General features: G+C 34.3%; 3 protein-coding genes across 3 annotated transcripts; 2 read left to right on the top strand and 1 right to left on the bottom strand.

Moving 5' to 3' along the window:
* Positions 1–314: 314 nt before the first annotated feature.
* Positions 315–5,569, top strand: LOC125061272 (ets DNA-binding protein pokkuri). The gene is made up of 5 exons (XM_047666624.1): positions 315–576; positions 1,289–1,565; positions 1,956–2,507; positions 3,017–3,266; positions 4,101–5,569. Exons 2-5 carry the CDS (start codon positions 1,298–1,300, stop codon positions 4,462–4,464), a joined length of 1,434 nt encoding a protein of 477 aa, XP_047522580.1. The 5' UTR covers positions 315–576; positions 1,289–1,297; the 3' UTR covers positions 4,465–5,569.
* A 2,385-nt stretch (positions 5,570–7,954) lies between these two features.
* On the bottom strand, positions 7,955–9,033 carry LOC125061283 (single-stranded DNA-binding protein, mitochondrial). The gene is made up of 3 exons (XM_047666643.1): positions 8,874–9,033; positions 8,714–8,798; positions 7,955–8,341 (listed from the first exon to the last, which is right to left on the bottom strand). Exons 1-3 carry the CDS (start codon positions 8,895–8,897, stop codon positions 8,004–8,006), a joined length of 447 nt encoding a protein of 148 aa, XP_047522599.1. The 5' UTR covers positions 8,898–9,033; the 3' UTR covers positions 7,955–8,003.
* A 2,293-nt stretch (positions 9,034–11,326) lies between these two features.
* LOC125061268 (caprin homolog) lies at positions 11,327–15,498 on the top strand. The gene is made up of 4 exons (XM_047666621.1): positions 11,327–11,523; positions 12,144–12,326; positions 12,491–12,657; positions 12,983–15,498. Exons 1-4 carry the CDS (start codon positions 11,401–11,403, stop codon positions 14,349–14,351), a joined length of 1,842 nt encoding a protein of 613 aa, XP_047522577.1. The 5' UTR covers positions 11,327–11,400; the 3' UTR covers positions 14,352–15,498.
* Positions 15,499–20,628: the final 5,130 nt, after the last annotated feature.

The following is a 20,628-nucleotide window of genomic DNA, read 5'->3' on the forward strand; positions in this document are numbered from 1 at the left end:
ACTGGCGCGCTGACGTAATCCTATAGCACAACTAGCACTTCCGCATGCCCTAAGCATACGCAATTGTTTCTGTATCGAGTAGATTGTAGTCTTGCCGCAATCATCTGTGTATAATTCGAATATATTTACGTCGATAATAACTTGTACATCTACGATTCCGGATATACTTCATAACCAGTATGATAAAAATGGGACTCGGATCGTCTGGCTCCCGAAGTTTTATCTCATTTTCCACAATGTGTGGCGCGCGATGTGGTAAAGGGCGAGAGGCGGGGGGGAGGTGGGCGCTCGCGTCCGTCCGCCCGCGCCGCCACCGCATCATCAGTTCGCGTCGAAGACTTGATCGTGACGCTTGTCTGCGAAGTCGTTCCCTCAGATACGCTGCTGGTTTACGGAGTGCCGTAACACGACACGTTTGGAGGGACTACCGCTGCTACGCGTGTGCTGTGCTCTTGTGAACATTGGATATTGTGATTTTCTGTGTGGTGATAATGCGTACGTGCTAAAACTACTAATTGTTGCCAAGCGCCTCTTAGGATTTTTGACGACGCAACCAGTTCCGGATCAGCTCAGCCGGTAAGTAGCGGTGCTTATCACAGGCCGCGCTATCTCGACCGCACGCATTTCCGACCCCACCCGATAAGGCAATAATTATGTGTCGGAAACAAATAAAATGTGTAAAGTTTCAGATCTTAACAATTTTCAGTTGGGCTTAAGAATAATTTGTATATATTTACTTTCTAGTACTTAAAATGTATACTTAAAGTAGCAGCTGGCAGAACAGTTCTGTAATAAATAACAATGAAAAGTATAATTTGGATGGAACACGTGCATCTCACCCTAAGGGTCAAGTTTTGCCGCGAAAAAAATTATACAATGATACGCTTTCCCCTTCTCCGGAACAATCCCTTTTATTCCCTTAAATAATTAGGACTTTATTATCAAACAAATGTTACCCTAAATTGTTGCATAAATTCAGGGTTGCTATTGCCGATAAAAAATCTTCTTTGAAACTCATTTAGTCGAAAAAATATAAAATTTTTACTGTACAGCCTACTATAGCCTTAAACTTTGTTATAAAGTTACGATCCGACTTAAAATATTCAATTCGCCTAAATATTTGGCGCTTAAAATTAAATTACCTAAGTTATACTCCTATGGCCTGGTTGAAATAAATTGAATTTCATTTAAAAAGTCAAGACGTAAACAAACAAAGGGCGCCATCTACTGTCGAGTAGCATATATTTTACACTTCCAAATTATTTATTTTAGTTATCTGTTGTTTCAGATTGTCGTAATGAAAGTTGTAAGTTTGCAATTGCCATCGGGACCTAGTATGGAGCGGCTACCGCTACCATTTAGTCCAACGGAACTCCTATGGCGATACCCATTGCCATGGGCACCTCCGCCTCTTTCTCCTCTCGGTGACGCCAAGGCTCAATTACCAGCTGGGCTCCCTCCAGAACCCAGATTATGGACCAGAGAAGACGTAGCAGTCTTCCTGAAATGGTGTGAAAGGGAATTTGATTTACCAAATTTCGATATGGATCTCTTCCAAATGAATGGTAAGAACGTAATTTGATCAAATTGTATATTCATTCATAACTAATATTTTTTTAAGTGAAACTTGTTTAGACGCATGAGGGTAAAATGGAACGCAATAATAATAATATTAACGTCTCAAATGACGAATTGTAATTAAAATGCCACGTGTTTCTATTACCGAAGCAATTAATTAAAAAAATTAAATTCATGAAATTTCTAACATATCTTCCTTTTTCCCTCCCTCTAGGAAAGTAAAATAATATAAGTAAGATTGTATAAGTATACAATTCTAAAACTTAACTTAACTACTTAAAAATTAGTTTGCCAAAGATGTTTCACTTCGCACGCACTTTTTTGATTTAATTGAAGATAAAACAGTGTGAAGAAGTAATTTTTTTCTTTGGTTTCAGGTAAAGCTTTGTGCTTATTAACCAAAACAGATTTAGGAGAACGTTGCCCTGGTGCCGGAGATGTTTTGCATAATGTACTACAAATGCTTGTCAGAGATGCCGCTATATTAGGCCGAGTTCCCTCATCCCCTGTCACACCGACAGCTCGTAACGCCCCATATCCACCTTCTCCTCACTCTCACCCACCAACTCCAACGTGGGCAGTTGCTGACAGCTTCCACCACTTCCATAGCGCTGCTGCTGCGGCGGCCGCTCAACCAAACTCTGTTACCTTAAGTCCAGCGCCATCCGTTGATAGCTCAGGAAGCCCGCAACGTGGCGAAACCATCAGTTATGCACCATCCTACGCACCTCCGGTTCCCACGCAAAACGGAAGTTCTGGAAGTAACCCATCTGATTCCGATGAAGATGCGAAGTTCGCACCACCTCCCCATTCACCGAAGGACGTTTTACCCAGCCCCGCACCGCAAAACCATGCGGCGGCGCAACATTCTCATTTTCGGACTCAACACCGAGAATTTTTCCCCAACGATATGCCCGAATCGAATACAAGTAAGTAACTCAAAAAAAATGTGTGCGTGTACTAGGTGTACACACGTAAGAAGTGAAACTTCTTTATGACCTTATTTTTCGAAAAATGATCTACTATATGCAACTTTACAGAAATTGGTTAAATAAAGTTAAATTAGATAAAGTTTAACAAAAGGCTTTTATTATCATAGACATGAATACAAATACAAGAGAAATTCATTAATTGTAATAGAATTATTAGTATTACTATCATTGTTATCGTTATTATATATTTTTGTTACTAATGGCTTCGAATCTTTTCGGATCAACCGTGGTAGGGACAAGAAAAAGATGGCGCGTAACCGAAAAATGTGACACATGTGTGTAATTTTTTTTCTAATGCCGATAAAGAAGTTTCGACTTCAAAAATTTATTAAAACAAAGTACAAATTCATACAATTATTGATCAGTTTTCAAAACAATTTATAGCGATAACTAGTAAAATCTGATTTAGACCTGTTTGCAAGAAGTTAACATAATATTTTTTGCAGATGGAAGACTTTTATGGGACTTCCTTCAACAACTACTGAATGACCCAACACAGAGATACACCAACTACATTGCATGGAAGAACAGGGACACTGGTGTGTTCAAAATTGTTGATCCTGCTGGACTTGCTAAACTTTGGGGAATTCAGAAGAATCACTTATCAATGAACTACGACAAAATGTCCCGAGCACTGCGATACTACTATCGCGTCAATATCTTACGCAAAGTGCAAGGCGAGCGACATTGTTACCAGTAAGTATTATAAACTTAAAAAAAAAACAATAATTAACAAACAAAAATCCTAATAAACGAGCTAGGTCTGGATATCCATAGTCACACTTTAGTCTATTTTTGTTTAGTTTTTTTATAATTTAAAAAATTTTTACTAGTATTTTTTTGACGTGATAACGTCTTTAAAATCGTTTTAGTCGGGTGACATGTTCAGAAACTTGTGTCACACCAAAACCTCACGAGCGCGATCGCAGGTATAACGAGAGAGAGACGGACCGATCTCCCGTCTCATCTCGAGCGCTGCCAGTCATTCCGTGAATGTATGAAGAAAAATGTATATCATAGTCGAATAAGTAAACTTGTCATTTTACACCCGAAATTTATCATCAAAAGTGTGAATAAAACGATAGATGTAATTTAAAATTTGAAAAAATTGTTATCTTCATTAATTCCTTACTTCCCAAAAACTTATATCACCAATAAGACGTTATCACGTAAACATCTCGATCGTAAACCTACTTTACAAACAACCAATATTTTTTAATGTTTGTTTTGTTTAATAATTGTTTTGATTGATATTTGTATGATCTCTAAATATATGTCATGTTTGCCTTTAAGTGCTTGTCACATTAAAAATTGTATTTTGTGTTTGTTTTTACCAATGTATCAGTGTGCATTGGCAAGCTTTATCAATAAAAAAAAAACAATTAGAATAGAAAGAAATGTAATATTAACATTATTATGCTATAATGATGCTCATACTCGAATTCACATTTCAAGTTATATTATTATAATTAAAAAAATAAGTGCTGCTGCTGATAGTACATTAGACATAAATATTTTTTTTATTTGCAGGTTCCTCAGGAATCCTACAGAACTTAAGAACATCAAAAACATATCTTTACTACGTCAACAAATGAGTCCGACACGTGTGGCGCAACAACAGCAGCCACAACCGCAGTCTGTGGTAAAGGCTGAAATGAAGGAAGAACGTTGTGATGACGACCATGTCGAAGAAGATATGCCCACAGATCTGAGTATGAGCGCAACTGAACCTTGGCGGAAACGGCCGCGGTCCGACCCGGCGCCTGTCATCCCATCACATGACAAACATTATATTAGTACCTTGATTGGCGATAATATGATGATGAAACAAGAATCTGATTACAGCTCAGAATACTACGCGCTTAATTTAAAAAGTGAAAAATGCGAACAATGACTTTTAACAAAAAAATTGACATGATGTGAAGTGATTATAAAGTGAAACAACTCCACCCCATATATTTCTAGTCAAATTTCTCTCGGTACAGTTAATTTCAGTCTTCCCATTATACATTTGCAAATGTTCATAAAATTAACTGAGAGTGCTTTGACAGATATTATACGGAACGGAGTAAAACAGGGTATGGACCTTAAGTAATGCCTTTGTGCCACGTGATTTTTATCTGATAGTGTCAATTACATATTTTATATTTAGGTGTAATTTAGTTAGAAAAAGGGGACAGAGATTATTTGTGTTATTTCATAGAGACTTTGAATATATGTGCAATGGACCATATATGTGCTGCAGACTGATTTCTGGCAGTTACACATGAAACAATATTGCCAAAAGAGTTACGTCTAGTATAGCGTATAATCACAGTTTGTACGCGTAATGCATTTTGTTTATTTAATAAGGTATTAATATTGTCATTAAAAGTAAGAGTAAATATATTCTTCCTAAAGTAGAAATAAATAGGTCTAACAAATATTAAAATATATCATACACATGTTGTGTCTTCCATTGGTTCTTTTAGGCGAACTTCATAATTGTAGTGTGTGAAATCTGTTTCATTAAATCTACCACAGATATAGAAAATGTTTATATTTACATAAAAATATTATAGGGACAATAAATTGACAACATAATGCCTTGAAACCAATCTAAAATTCCTCTGTGATAAAGTTGTAAAGTGGTAGACATAGTATATGCTAGGCTTTACTCAATTATTTCCAGCTACAATTTTCTGTGATCTCTTATCAATATAGGTAAATATTGTCATAGAGACTAAAATTATTGTTTGTAAATAGTATTGTAAATTATAAGTTAGGGTAACCGGAGAGAACTAAAGAGTGTATGATGTATGGTTTGTCAAACAAAATATGGAGCTTTATCAAAGTACCTAGGTATTAATAAGTATGATTACAATTGAGTTTGTATTTTTACATTTATTTCTATGTGGCATGCATGCCGAACTTCCAACTTGTAAAGAGTATAAATATAATGTTTCAAGAAAAAACATTGTGTTAAATTTGTTAAAAATAAAAATGAATGAGTCTGAAAATACCCTCTTTTTTCCCAGTTCCATTCCTTTCACTATGTTTGAAGAATATATAATAATAATAATCTATTCATTTTTTCTCATAAAAACTTAGTACATAAACAAGTGACAGTTATATACTATTATAAATAAATAATTGTCTTCTATTTAGGGAAAATGCTAGTAATAATAAATAGTACTAAAGTATTATTTATTGACTTCTTTCGATTGACGCAAAGTGACACTTCTTTTTTACTACTTTTAACCAAGTACTGAAACAACAAATAACTTTTTCTTAAAGATTAATTAAGAGAAATAATTTCCGATCTTACCTAACCTATAATATACTGTTTAGTGGGATATTGTAGCTCATGAGCATCTGTCACTTTATTGTAAGTACTTACAGTGGTCCTAATAAATATCATTGTCCAAATTGCGATGATATATGCAAAAGGGAACTAAATTGATACGTATTTATTATGTACGCATATATTGATGTCAAAAAAGCAAATACCAATATACCCCTTATAAAAATATTATAGCAATCTAGAGTATCGGCATAATATCGAGATTTTATTAAAGTTGTCTTGGCCTTGAGTCACAAGTAGTTTGGTATACCAACTTCATTTCCCATATAGCAAATTGCTGACTTCATTTTATGCCTTATATAAAGTACTTAGCAAATAATACATCTCCTGTGAAGAATAGTATTGCTATTTCTGTTCCAACTTCCAAGTTTATACGACATACAAATCTAGTCACTTAGATGGGAAATGGAATAGATTATAATTTTCTTTATAGACAACAGACGAGAGAGGTGATCAGCACTGAGATTCTAACTCATACTGTTACTCTTTTAGGAACTAGAGGCCCGACCAGGTTTCGCACGGGTGGTAATTTATTTTTTAAACATTTTTTGTAGATATAGATATGTTCTTTAATATTGTGGAACATTTTTTTGTAGGCGTTTTTTGAAGTGAAACTTCTTTAGGCGCATGAGGGTAAAATTAACGGATGAAATGCAATAATAATAATATTAGCGACACAAGATGTGCAGCGATTTTGGGGAGGGGAAAGGGAGAGAGCGAATTAGGTACCTTATAGAAATTCTATTTTTAAAATTTCGTAAAGCGAGCGTTCAAGTATTATGTAACGAATTTGGGTGATTCCTCTTGTTAAACGTTACGATGCGGGGCGGGAATTGAATTACCCGTTATTTATTTTTAATATTATTTTCGACGTTCCGGTACTTTACACGACAAAATGGTAACTTTTAAGTATAAAGAGTCACCCACGAAACGTTTTACTATTGAGTACTAGTTGAGAGTAGAAGAAAAACGTTACGGCGCGTTACATGAAGATTGGGGGCCAAAAATTTCATGACGTAATACTTGAACGATCCCAAAGAGAATTTATGAAATATTAGTATTTTATGCAAAATAATTTATTGAAATCTCAAATGATGAATTATAAATTAAAATGCCACGTGTTTTTATTATTTAAAAAAAATATAATTTGTATTATTTTTCGACACTTACTATTTTTATGCCAATTAAATTCCTAACATATCTTCCTTTTTCCCTCACTCTAAGTCTCGGAAATCTAAAGTTTTATATTTGTATAAATATGAATAAGACTTAAAAATTACTTTGCCAAAGAAGTTTAACTTCTGACATTTGTACTTTGTACACACTGACTTCTTCTGATTCTAGTGTTAGTAGGGATGCTCATTTTTTTCTTGCAATTAAAATAGCCTATATTAATAAGCGATAATGTAGCATTCAAAAGGTGAAAGAATTTTTAAAATCAGTCCACGACTTTTTGAGGCAATTTGTTACAAACAAATCTTTCCTCTTTATAATAACTAGCGACCCGCCCCGGCTTCGCACGGGTATTAAATATACAGCCTACGTCACACACTGAAAAAATGATTAAAATCGATCCAGTAGTTTGATATTTTGATTAATCTTGTAGGGTTCAGCCTGCGTTTGCAATGTAAGCGAAAAAAATGTAATTATTTACGACATCACATCAGAAACCTCAAAAATACATATAAACCTTCCTCTTCAATCACTCTATATATTAAAAAAAAACCGCATTAAAATCCGTTGCGTAGTTTTAAAGATTTAAGCATACATAGGGACAGAGAAAGCGACTTTGTTTCATACTACATAGTGATATAGACAGAAACAAAGACCCTTGGGTTTGGTACATTGAATGCAACAAGGTGCCTTAGAAATTGTTGGCTAAAGATTGCTTTGAGGACATTTAGAAAATTTTAAAAAATAATCTACGACAACAATAAGTTAATATTTGAGGTGACAAAAACATTATTAGGTGTTTCACAGTAATCTGAAGCTTTTATTTTTAATAAGTCAAAATCCTATAATAATTGCAGCTTAAGTTCTATTTATTTAACATCACTAAATACTTCAAAAATATTTATACTTTTGATATCTTAAGTTTTTCCACTTTGAGGTTGGAAAAATATGATATCATCCGCTATTACTGTTGATGCTGATCTAACTTGACCATCATCTAATTTAATTTCTCCATATGACAATTTACCAGTTACATACACTCTTTGACCTTTTTTAAGAAATTTGTATACCGTATCTCTTAATCCTGGTCTAAAAACACTGATTCTGTGCCAGTCTGTCTTTTGCAAAACATCACCAGATTCATATTTGTAGCTGAAATGAGTTGCAAGAGGAAAGTTTATTACAGGATGCTCTTCAGTGCCTCTTTTCTGTGGATCAGCACCAACTCGGCCAAGAAGCGTAACTTGATTTAAAGCTAAAAAACAATGAATTAAGCTATAGACCAAACTTTATTTATTTAATTGTATATCTTTATAATAATTTTTAGTTTTCAATTTCAAGTTAGCTACGGTAATTAGTAAGCATTGCAAGCAACCCCATAATATGTGTAACCCAGTGTACTTTCATAAATTCGCCAATATTGTTTTTAATAAAATTTAATATTTTAAAGCCAATGAATAACACTGCATAAAAGTATCTTAACTATTATTAATCCCCCACCAAAGGTTATTTGCATCAATTGTACTCTTAAACCTACATTCATACATAATAGGTTACATTTTAAGCGTTTTGCTGCAAACGAAGACGCGGTTATCATCGCGGTTAAATGCAATAAAGAGATACTTACTTTTTTCAGATACTTGTGAATCATAGTTACCAGTTGTGGTATGTAAACTACTTTTAGCCAAAAGCGGTCGAACGCCATTTCTCACCTTTAAAATACCAAAGATAATTTTTAATATATAACCAAAACTTTTAATGTGATGTATTTAATGTTATAAACTTACTAATCTGCTTAAATTTCCCTGCATAACTGCTAAAAATTAATTGAGGTGTACTTAAACTGAGCTGAGCTTATGATTTAGATTTAATTATTCTTATTTAAAAGAATTACGGACTCAAAGAGTCAAGAGATGGAATAATGAAAATCTTAAATACATAATAAACATAACCTTAAATCTCAAAGATTATGTAGCCTACATAAATATTAAACAGAGAGGGCCGCCGGCCGGCTGAAGTATTTTTGACTATACTATTTTAAATATAGTTCTACAATCTACCGTAATCTCATAGCAAATAGGGAAAATTATAATTTGTTGTGGGTAATACTGGGGAAATTGGATGAAATGATCTTGATACTGTTTAATTTTTATTTATGTCATTAGTATTAATGAACATGAAGTATATTAGTTGTTTGAATTAAGAATTTTGTACATCGGGTTCTTAAGATAGGAAATATGTCGTGAAAAATGAATTAATCGTAAATGACTTTAATTTATGAAATGTCTAAAATCCTCTGCACCAATTTATGAGAATTAATATTTAAACAATTTTTTTTTTAATAATAATTAAAATACTCTGGACTGAAATTTGCTTGGCAATCCATATGGATTATATTTATTGATATATTAAATTAAATATAAAATACGTTTCATTAAATAAGCATCTCGGTGAAGGTCGTTGTATATCGGGATCTTAGACCATCGGAATAATCAAAATCAGAATCCAAAAAATCAATAAAACAAAGTTTAGGTTATTATACCTGTTAACTATTCGGAAAAAATTATAATATAAAAATAAAAATGAGTAATTGCATGAAGTATCAAGACAATAAATCATACTAACCTAAGAAATTTAATGACATTCTGTGTTGCCATCCGAAAGTTTTCAAATAATTCAATTATCTTTCATTAGCCAGAGTCTATTACAACATTATACTATTAGTCGCCGCGCGTGGTTGTAGTACCAACTACCAGCTCATTCCGCTTGACCATATTCAACGAAGAGCGATTCCAATCGTCAACGACCAGTCACTTTCCGAGCGGCTTGAACCCTTGGCGTTGCGTAGAGATGTGGGATCTCTCTGCATCTTCTACCGCATTTTCCACGGAGAGCTGAGTTTCATGGATGTCAAGGCAGAGTACAAAATACCATCCGCATTACCTTGACGTCCGTCATTCCACAACTGAGCGTTTTTTAAGGCAATTTCTGCCGTGCACCAGAACTATATGGTTATAGCTACCCACTGAAGTATTTCCGAACCAATTCGACTTAGGGTCCTTCGAAAAAAAAAGAGCTTACCAAGTATTAAAAGGCCGGCAACGCACTTGCGAGCTTTCTGGCAATGTGAATGTCTATGGGCGGCGGTATCTCTTAATATCAAGGGAGCCTCCTGCCCGTTTGCCTCCTGTAGCATAAAAAAATTTCATCTTTTTGGTAAATAAATAAAATTATTATTATTTTAAAAACTATTTTTTTAAATCGCTCTTGTTGATAGAATATTACAAATTAACCAAACTTGGAAGTAATACGTTTCATGAAAATCATAACCTTTGCTTAATAAGTGCATAATTATATAATCTAAACCATATCAATATTAAAGTTTATATAATATGACTTTGTATTTTTGTATTTCTTATAAAACCTTGTTTATTTTTAGGGATGCATCCGATACCGATGCCGATACCGATATATCGGCGATACTTTGGGTTTGCCGATATATCGGCATCGGCGATATTTTCATTGCCGATTCACCGATACGATTTGTATGATCTAGTTTGTTGCAAACAAACGACGGACTATTGTTGTCCGAGAAATCCCCGCGTTTTATTCAGTTTGTTGTCTCTATCATTCGCTTGGGGATTATTATTTATGTATATACATATATGTATTTAATTTCGCTAAACACTATTTATTCATTAACACTTTGTTGCATTACAATATAAAAATTGAACATAATTAAATGAAAAGGAGGGCAAAAATACATATTACATATAAACTAAAAAAAGTCTACATGAAAAATAAAAACTGCACATGAATCACGATAATTTACGATCAGTCTCACGTCAGTTAGTAGTTAGTACGAAAAACTCTTGTTGGATTGATTAGTAGACGAAAATTTTTACTCGAGTATACATACAATACAGAATTACAGTTAATTTTAATTATTAACAGTTATTTATTTTATTTTAATTTAATTATTACTCTTAATTCTTAATTTTAGTAACAAAACCTTTAAAATTTACTTTAATTTAATTTTAATTCAATAAGCGTTGGTATCGGTATCGGTATCGACGATATTCCTATAAGTGTATCGGCATCGGTATCGTATCGGCAAAAAAGCGTATCGATGCATCCCTATTTATTTTCATTGTATATCCATCATGGATAACAGACCTTTAACTCCGTTTTAGTGTTTTTATTCTATGTAAATTACTATACATAGACAATAATTAAACGGACATTTTTGTAGATAGAATTTGTCTATTCAGCTACCACCATATCCAATCCAAAAGAAGTTGTTGCCTGTGAAGGATGCCTTCAGCTGCGAATGCAAAGTCTGAAAAACCTGCTTCTTCGGAAGTAGTGGATAATTCACCAATAAAACAGATAATGACGCTTATCGAACACAAGATACGAAACTTGGAGAAAAGAAAGGTATGTACCTTCTTTACAATAACAAATAATACAGCATACAATAACGTTGATTATAGAACTTAGATAAATCATTTATATATGTATTCAATGTAATAAGTAACGTTATTATCTTAAAAATATAAGAAGAATCCTTAATTTTCTGTACATAACTCATTTCAAGCATGTAAATAAACGTCGCTGTATTAGCTGACGCCATTTTTATACATGTGCTTCATTGATGTTGCCGCAAAACCTGACGCCCAAAATCACCATGAAAGATATACAATTCTGTTATAGGATTTTTTGCGAAAACATTTATTACCTTAAGTGATATCTGTATTATACAAATTGTAATGTTTTGACTTTATTAATTAAGATGTATTTATGTATGTATGAGTTGTAATTTCTGTTTTGTCTAAAAGTCTATTTCTATTATACTAAGTATACTACTTTTTGGGTCTTTTCAAAGTCGTATTTGCTACAATTGAGTTTTAAAAAGCCTTTAACATGTCTCTTGACATAATATTAATAACTGGTTAAGATACCTTGTTTTTGTTGATCTGATTTGAGTTATGATAAAAGTGTGTTATGTTTAAGGATATATTACGGATATCCAACAGTAATGTATTTGCGTTTTTCAGAGTAAGCTATCATCTTACCGTGAACTGCAGAAGGCTGGAAAAGAATTAAATGGTGATCAAAAGGTTGCCGTTGCAAAGTATGATGAAGTAGCTCAAACATTAGAGTTTGCGAGGGACCTTTCAAAACATGTGGGTACCATTGCCCTTTCAGCTGAAAGGGAAGCAAAAAAGCAGGCAAAGCGGGTACGTTTTATAATAAAAGCTTATGTTTTTTAATATTGATTTAATATGTTGATACATTAAATTTTCAATAATGTTTGGAGTTAACATATGAGTTTTAGTAGATTAGACCCACTTTCTTAACATCAAATCACAACAGTGTATTAATTTAAACTGTTGTACTATAGGAAGCTTGGGTTCGCTATACAGTAGATACCAATAAAATTCGGGAAGTTCTTCTGGTATTGGACTGTATCATGCAAATGGGCAGTACTGAAGTGCGAAATGATTTTCTAAATGGCACCAATGGCGCTGTAAAACTTACAGAAGATGATTTGAGAATTCTGGATGAATTGTAAGTAAATCATGACTTTCCATAGTGTAAAATTCATTATATTATTAATAATTGCAATTTATATAAAAACCTTTCAAATTGGAAAAAAAAAACTGATCTTTCGTCTTTTTCCAATTAAATTAATTTTTTATACTCTAAAATTATGTAATAAAAGTAATGTCTTTAATATCAATTATTTTAATATTATTTGAAATATTTATAATGAAAATTGATTTGATTTGAACTATTGAAGTTGACTTCATTTTTTATGAACTGCATAGCATAGCATGCATAGTTATTTGTTTACAATAGCAATGGTTTTAGTGACCTACACACTTATTTATAGATACCCTGAAGTGACTCCCAAACATGAAGATGGTCAATCTGGATTTCATGCCCAAACTGTCAAAGCAGCAGAACATTTATACTCTATTATTGATGGTAAACCAAAGGAAATACTGGGCACAACATACGCTCATATAAAGGAAATTGTGACATTAATTCATGAATGTAGATACTTTGACAAGACACCTGAAGTACCTGTACCAGAAACAGAGGCTGGCGAGAATCACATTCCTGAAGAAGTGCTAGCCCCGGCACCACCACCACCAGAGCCTTCAGATGATGTAGAACAACCGGCACCTATGTATCCTCCTCACATGGGTATCCCCACAGCCCCGGCTCCAAATGTGGTACCAGCACCAGGATATCCCATGAGTCGACTCCCCCCCATTACACTCCAAGAAGTCGAACACGCCTACTTCGCTCAACAGTATCCTCAACAGAGGCCCATCTCTGAAGTCATAGGCTCCCAAAACTTCTTTTTTCTACAGGAATCTGAAATAGACAGCCCCGTCGGAACACCACAACCTCCCATGATGAATCAGGCTTCACCACCGGCACCGATCCCCACTCAGACGTTCACAAATCAACACTTTGTGCAGCTCCCCCCAAATCACATTCCAGAAGGTAACATGACGATGCCGCCGCAGCCCCACTACCCACCGCACCCCGAGCACTTCGCGGGTGTGCCCTTGCCCATCCCTGGTCATCCACAGCCCCATCCCCAGGCTCACATCATCCCTCAACCACCGCACCCTCAGGCGATGCACGCTCAGCAGCATCTTCCCCCTCAAGGAATGCCGGCGCCGATCATGCATCCGGAGCCCGTCCAACAAAACTCAGTCGAACAGGCTCCGGCCGACGAGCACGAGGCGCAAACGCCGCTAGAAGACAAAAACGACACAGAAGAGAAAGAGAGCAGAAGTCTCGATCGCGAGGACGGCGATCGCAAGGCTCAAGGCCAGGGCGACGGACAAAACAGATTCAGGCGATACCGCGGGGGCGGCAGGGGGGCCCCCAACGGTTACCGTGGACGCGGCAACTTCCAAAACAGGCAAAACAACGATGGCTACTACAACAGACAAGGAGAATACCAGAATAGGCCCAAGGACGGGTACCACAACCGGCAATACAACGACAACTATCAAAACAGACACAAGGACTACCAGAGCAGAGGAAACGACGGTTACTATGGCAACGGCGACACGGACAGCCACCAGCAGACAGAGAACGGTCGTGACAGATACGGGGACTCTCAAGGCTACCAGGGTGGCTTCAAGAGCCGCGGCAGGGGAGGCGCGCGGGGATCGGGGAGGGGGGCCGCTCGTCCGCCGCGACCGCACTACAACCGCAAGCAGGAACACGTCGAATAAGCCCTCCGGCGAACTCGGCGTCACATAAGCGACTCACTATCGGACTAAATCATTCGTGAAAGGCAAATTTCACCGGCAACAACGCGCTGTGGAAACAACAAGAGATTAAGATAATAAAAAGATAAAAATCTCAAAAAAAAAAGTAAAATAATAAAACTCGAAACTAAATAAAAAATAAGTTACTTGAATTTAGATGTATGATATATGCGTTTATTGTAAGTTACGTTAATTCTAGATTCGTGTAAGGTTATTGTCACGTGACTCGGAAATTCCGGAAGGCCCGCTGGAGCCCCGAGCCGTCTTCGCTCAGTACCTCTCGCGTGCCTCTCGTCCTTGAGATAAGTACAGGATATACGATGCACATAAGTTCTCTTTCGGATATTCCCTCTTTCCTGGTCGATTATTTTCAATTATACAGTATAACCCTTGCTGGATTGGCTTTTGTATTTATTTCATTGCGATGTTTTTATACATACTATTAATGTTTTTTTTATTGTGCCCCATTACTTCCCAATAACAAATGTTTTACTAAAGTCTAGTTTTAAATGTTTAATAGTTGGCAATAAAATGTTACTCTTAGATATTTTATCCGGCCGTTCAAGTATTTCGTAAGCACTTTAGGGGGGAGGGGTCCTTACATTTCCTTATTTGGTGATAGTCAACAGCAACTTTACTTTTTTAAACATTATTACCCCCACATATTGTCTATGCTTGATAATGAAATGCCTACAAAAAATTAATACGTTTATGTCCTATTATTTTTGAGAGCGTTGCTTACTTTTGAAGACGGGGGGGGGGGGGGGGGAATACGCAGTACGTAATACTTGAACGACCCTTTATACATATTACGAAAGTATAATTTTTAATTATATAACTAAACTAAATGTTGGAATCAAGTTATAGATAGCACAAGAACCTTGTTATGAGCTATGAAGTAGAGAATATTTCGTGGGAATATAGGCTCATTGAGTATTATTGGAAAATAAGTTAATAAAATGCTTTAGTGTTTAACTGTTAAACGTTCAATAATGTATAAAACGGGAGGTAATGGATTTTTAAATCAAGAATTATTGAAGCAACTAATGTAGTTTCCTTGAATTTATTTGACCTGTTAGGCTGTGTGCAAGCAAATAAAGTATTCTATGAACAATTTTTTTTATTCAAAACCCTGTGGAGGCCAGCCTTAAATGGGCAAAAAACTGTTCACAACTCCAGGTATATATATAGTAGAAAAACTAGTAGTAATTTGCCTCTTTTATGACCTGGACCTAAATTTATTGATGTGTCACGACATCGAGCTGGTATATCTAGACATCTCTACCTGATATACCAGCAGGAATAAAGCGACCGTAATTTGTACTTAATTTAAACCATCTATTTATTATCATATAAATACGCTTTATGCGTTACTATTATTCAGTAATTAAACTGAATTTTTTTCTATTCTACACAATTTCTTGGCAAGAAAAAAAAATTTGAAGAGTAAACAGCGTGTATGTAAATTGTCCTGTCTCATAAACTGTATTATAAATATTTTTATTGTACTTCAACAAAAAAGTAAAGAATTAAAATTATTTCTGACGCAGGTCCCAAAGCCTACCTTAAGATCAATTTTTCAATGTGTTGCTTGCTCGGCGATCACCATTACTGATATTTCTTTTATATTATTTAATTTCATGTGCCACCAGGGGTGGATCTACTTAAGGGCTTTTTGGGTTGCAGCCTAGGGCTCCGTGGGCTCCCAGTCCCCAATAAAAACAATAGGCGATATTTTTAATTAAAAAAATATTTGAAATTTTAAAAAATCTAATAAATGGGTCAATTTAAAATCCGTGGCAGAAAATGTCGTCCCCAAGCAAAAATTCTTTGTTCACTAATATTTTTAAAATATTAAAATTTTGTGGTAGCGTATTTAGTTAAAGTACAAATTAATTAATATATTTTTAAAAGAAAAACGGAGTAACAGTTTTGTATAAAGTAACAGAATAGTAATTCATGGTAACAGAGGTGTTTTACAAACAATAAAATGTTGTCCCACGTCTCATGGCACTATGCAAAAATCACAAAGTTGCGAATACCACAAGAAAAAATCGACAAAGAGCTCTTCTGGTAATTATTAATACGCAAGAATCAACACCAGATGTTGAGAAACCACCACCTTCGGCATCTGACATCTAGAGAAAATGATTATAAATTACAAGAAAAGATACAAATAGAGCTGTAAAAAACTGTCCAACAGCACGCCTAACCTAAGCTAACGGTAACTTACAAAAAGATTGGTATTGGTAAATGAGTTGTAGCTACAAACAACTATGTAACTAGACCTACTAACTACTCTAAAGGCCGATTTACATTATCTTAGTGTTTAGGAGAGTGCTTAAGTACAACTTGAAAGGCAAGTTCTTTAGCGTAGCGTTTACTAAAGCAAGTAGCGTTTACATGTTTCAACTAAAGTACTATCCTAAAGCACTCTCCTAAACACTAACATAATGTAAATCGGCCTTTACTTTATGTCTCTAAAAATATGACCGAATTTTGAAATTTTATGGAAAACTGATACTTGATTTTCTATATGTAATATATACTATTCAGATGATTACACAGCATTATTGGTTTGTTCTTATAATTATTTCGGCGCTAATTCAGAAAATTGAAGTCAAGATCAAGTAGTTGTAGCGTGTTCAGGCAAAGAGTTTTTAGGAAATCGGTATTTATGTTAATAACTGCTTTATGATGACTGAATACATGTGTTAGCTCGTAAAAGAGGTTGTAACACATGCGCACGGGGAATTCCTTTGTTCAAGTTTGATGTTATAGAGTTTACGTTAAATCAGTGAAGTGAAAAAAGTTTAATTTCCTACCCTAAGAACTAGATCAACTAGCCCTTTTAGGGCCTTTCCAACGGGTCCATTTTGTTAATGAATAAAAATCAGTTTATAAAGTAATATATTTAATTCAAAGTATTCCTATGTCCAACTAGTGTGTTGTAAAAATAGTCATACAAATCAGAAAATTTTCGACCAAAATAAATACTTTTATTTCGACCAGCTGATATCATACAATCTTAAACCATAAACTCTGTAAAAACCTATATATGCTTACAGTAATCAGTGTAGATAGTGTTAACCTATACAACCCAATGCAATTATACAAAATATCATCTACTTATCTAGCTTTTAAAATAAGGGTAATATCGCATTCGTTTGTTCGACCATTTTCCTCAAATTGAGGGTATTAGAAAAGAGGGTATACCAAAATTTATTGCATACAGAAATCACTAGTTTAATGCTAGGAATGTAGAATTCAGATGGATGAATAACGAAATTTTGGAATGATGGAAAAGGGACGAAATGGACCATTCCAAATAACTTTTTTACATTCTGGTCTTAAATTAAGATTATAAATAAAATGTTTTTTTTGTACAACATACTTATTGTATTGTACAGCGACTACTATGATGGTCCACACGACGCATTCACACTATTCACGTTGATTTAAACAAAAGAAATTTACTTTATTAAAATTTGTTTAACTGAATTGTCGAAAACTTAAATTATAATTTTGGCGGTACCTTTTACCACCACATTAAATACTAATTATGCATAGAAATGTATATGTACGCTACGTAATATATTATTATGTAGCGTTTATATGATTTATTCTTTGTAGAGTCACACGTACTAAAAGAGGTAAATTTAATTTTTTTCAAGTTTACACGTTATTTGATAATCTTTGTTTCCATGGTTTATTGGTAACCATAGCAACGACCACGACACGAAGATTATGTTTCTTATGGGCCTATATTCACTTTGATTAGTGATTAGGAGGAAACAAGTGTGGACAGCGACTGATTAGTTGTTTGCGTAGTAAAGTGATTAGAAGCGTGTTCTATTTTTTTGCGAGTGAAGTGCGCCCTCCCTTCCCCCTCACTTGCGGCGTGCTTGCCAAACTATCTCTCAAAAATCGACAAATGAATTTACTTTTTTTTAAATTTTATGTTATTATTATTAATTACTTGATATGTCATGTGGAACATGGTGTGATGGTTGCAGCTCCTTACAAACGTTGTGTAAAAAAAAGGCGATTAAAAAGAGTGGCGGAGTTTATTGCCAGTTCTGCTCTTCTGTTTTACGCCCTTGATTTGAGAACTGAGTAAATGTAAAATTAGAAGCATTAATATGTACTGACGAGTCATAAGTGTTACCTATAGGTTATGTTATGTTACCTATATGATTTTTTACTTTACTTTACTTAACAGGGCCACTAAACAATAATTGGACACTACTTGCACTAATCAACATCAATTACTAATCACTTGCACTCGCACTAATCAAAGTGAACAGGCCTTATTGCTTCAGAACAGTCGGCCTAAATAAGTGAACGAAATTATACCACCATACATTATAATGGTAACCATAGTAACAACAATGATATCGCATTTATTAAATGTCGTGTGTCATCATAGTACGTCTAGATTCATAACATCATTGCACACAAACATCAATATTTACACTTATTGCTGTTTAATACGTATTTTATAAGGCTTTTGTTTAGACCTAATAGTAGACCGAAAATACAGTAGGTTGGTTAGTATCACTGAGACAAATGAATATCAGTAAAGTATCGTCAAATGTTTAAATATTATATCGAATAAACGCGAATCTTTTACATTAATCACGCTTTAAAAAATAAATAAATCAGCAACAACCTTTTTAGGTCTGGGCCTCAGATTTCTGGATCATGATTATCTAATAGGCAGGTAGGTGATCAGCCTCCTGTGCCTGACACACCGTCGACTTTATGGGTCTAAGACAAGCCGGTTTCCTCACGATGTTTTCCCTTCGAGCTAATGTTAAATTCGCATAGACGAAGTCCATTGGTGCAGCCGGGAATCGAACCTACGACCTCTGGGATGAGAGTAGCACGCGAAAGCCACTAGGCCAACACTACTCTTCTTTTAAACTCAGTTAAATTTAATTTACGCTTATTTTTGTGTAAATAAAATCGCATTTATATATGTTAGTTTTATTTAAATCGTGTAACAAGTTTAAAAATAATTTGTGATACTATTCGTATGTAGAGTCGTAATTTTTAAATTGTCAAATGCGATCTCAACGATAGCAATTTAAACTGTGTCTTTGCATGTGATAGATATAGTTTTATACGATATTGGTATAGAAATACTATTCGAAAACGAATTAGACCGAATTCCTTGAGTAATTAGTTCCCTATCGTTTACTATGACTCAATATTTCACTTAACAAATTCAATTTTTAAAAATGATTTTTTCGCGTTTTTATAACATTTTGGTCTGGATAATACAACCTTTGAGGACTAGGCCTCAGGTTTGTTGCTGATGATGACTCATTTTCATAGGCAAGTAGGTGATCAGCCTTCTGTGCCTGACACATCGACTTTTTGTAACTAAGGCGTGCCAGTTTCCTCACGATGGTTTAACTGAGTTTTATTTAATCTTTGAATTGAGAAAGGAAAATTGATTTTCCGCGTTTTCCGCTATTAATCGAGTATTGAGGTAAAATAGTATTGTTTTTATTTTTAAATTACACTAACAAACGTACTGTATTAGGTATTTGTGCAAAACAATTATACAAAATTCCTTTGCGCACTTTAAAAGATCACTGTACCACAAAAACTAAAGTATTGCTAGTTTTGAGGCGCGACTCCGCCTGCACAAGTCATTAGTGTGGCTTTGAAAAAGTATTAAACGGAAATATTAGCAATTCGCTAGACTAGCGGTGAGAGGGTTTGTATTCATGGTAAACATTTGTTTAACAACATTTCGTCATGATCGTAGAACAATGTCGGATTTAGTATTGTCTTTGATTAACATAACCTTTACACATTTAAAGAAAAAAAAACTTTTACCGGATTAAAGTTATGTATTATTATAAATTTACAATTATTTGACATATTTTTTGTAATAAAAAAATAATTGTAAATTTATAATAATACAAAACTTTAATCTTTCTTATGTAAAAGATTTTTTTCTTTAAATGTCGGATTTGAAAAAAAACATTTTTTATCATATTTGGATACTACAATGACTAAATATTACTGCTACATTAAATCCATGTTTTAAATTTCAAATTAATCAGTCGGTAAAGTGACGGATTTGATAGAAATGTGATTTTTCTAGAAAACTGTGTAATTTAATGTTATTACTTTTATTTTGTTTTAAAACAAACCCTTTTGTTTGATTATATGCCAATTTTCATAATAACAGAATAAGAATTGAAATAGTTATGACAAAAACTAA

This window comes from Pieris napi, chromosome 23 (assembly GCF_905475465.1).
Source record: "Pieris napi chromosome 23, ilPieNapi1.2, whole genome shotgun sequence".
Taxonomy (NCBI): domain Eukaryota; kingdom Metazoa; phylum Arthropoda; class Insecta; order Lepidoptera; family Pieridae; genus Pieris; species Pieris napi.

Coding starts and splice junctions, on each gene's coding strand:
- LOC125061272 (XM_047666624.1), top strand. CDS start 1,298: ATGAAAGTTGTAAGTTTGCAATTGCCATCGGGACCTAGTATGGAGCGG. Junction 2,508..3,016: donor TATGCCCGAATCGAATACAA/GTAAGTAACTCA, acceptor TATTTTTTGCAG/ATGGAAGACTTTTATGGGAC. Junction 3,267..4,100: donor GGCGAGCGACATTGTTACCA/GTAAGTATTATA, acceptor TTTTATTTGCAG/GTTCCTCAGGAATCCTACAG.
- LOC125061268 (XM_047666621.1), top strand. CDS start 11,401: ATGCCTTCAGCTGCGAATGCAAAGTCTGAAAAACCTGCTTCTTCGGAA. Junction 12,327..12,490: donor CAAAAAAGCAGGCAAAGCGG/GTACGTTTTATA, acceptor GTTGTACTATAG/GAAGCTTGGGTTCGCTATAC. Junction 12,658..12,982: donor TTGAGAATTCTGGATGAATT/GTAAGTAAATCA, acceptor ACTTATTTATAG/ATACCCTGAAGTGACTCCCA.
- LOC125061283 (XM_047666643.1), bottom strand. CDS start 8,897: ATGCAGGGAAATTTAAGCAGATTA. Junction 8,799..8,873: donor AGGGAAATTTAAGCAGATTA/GTAAGTTTATAA, acceptor GGTATTTTAAAG/GTGAGAAATGGCGTTCGACC. Junction 8,342..8,713: donor TTCACAAGTATCTGAAAAAA/GTAAGTATCTCT, acceptor ATTGTTTTTTAG/CTTTAAATCAAGTTACGCTT.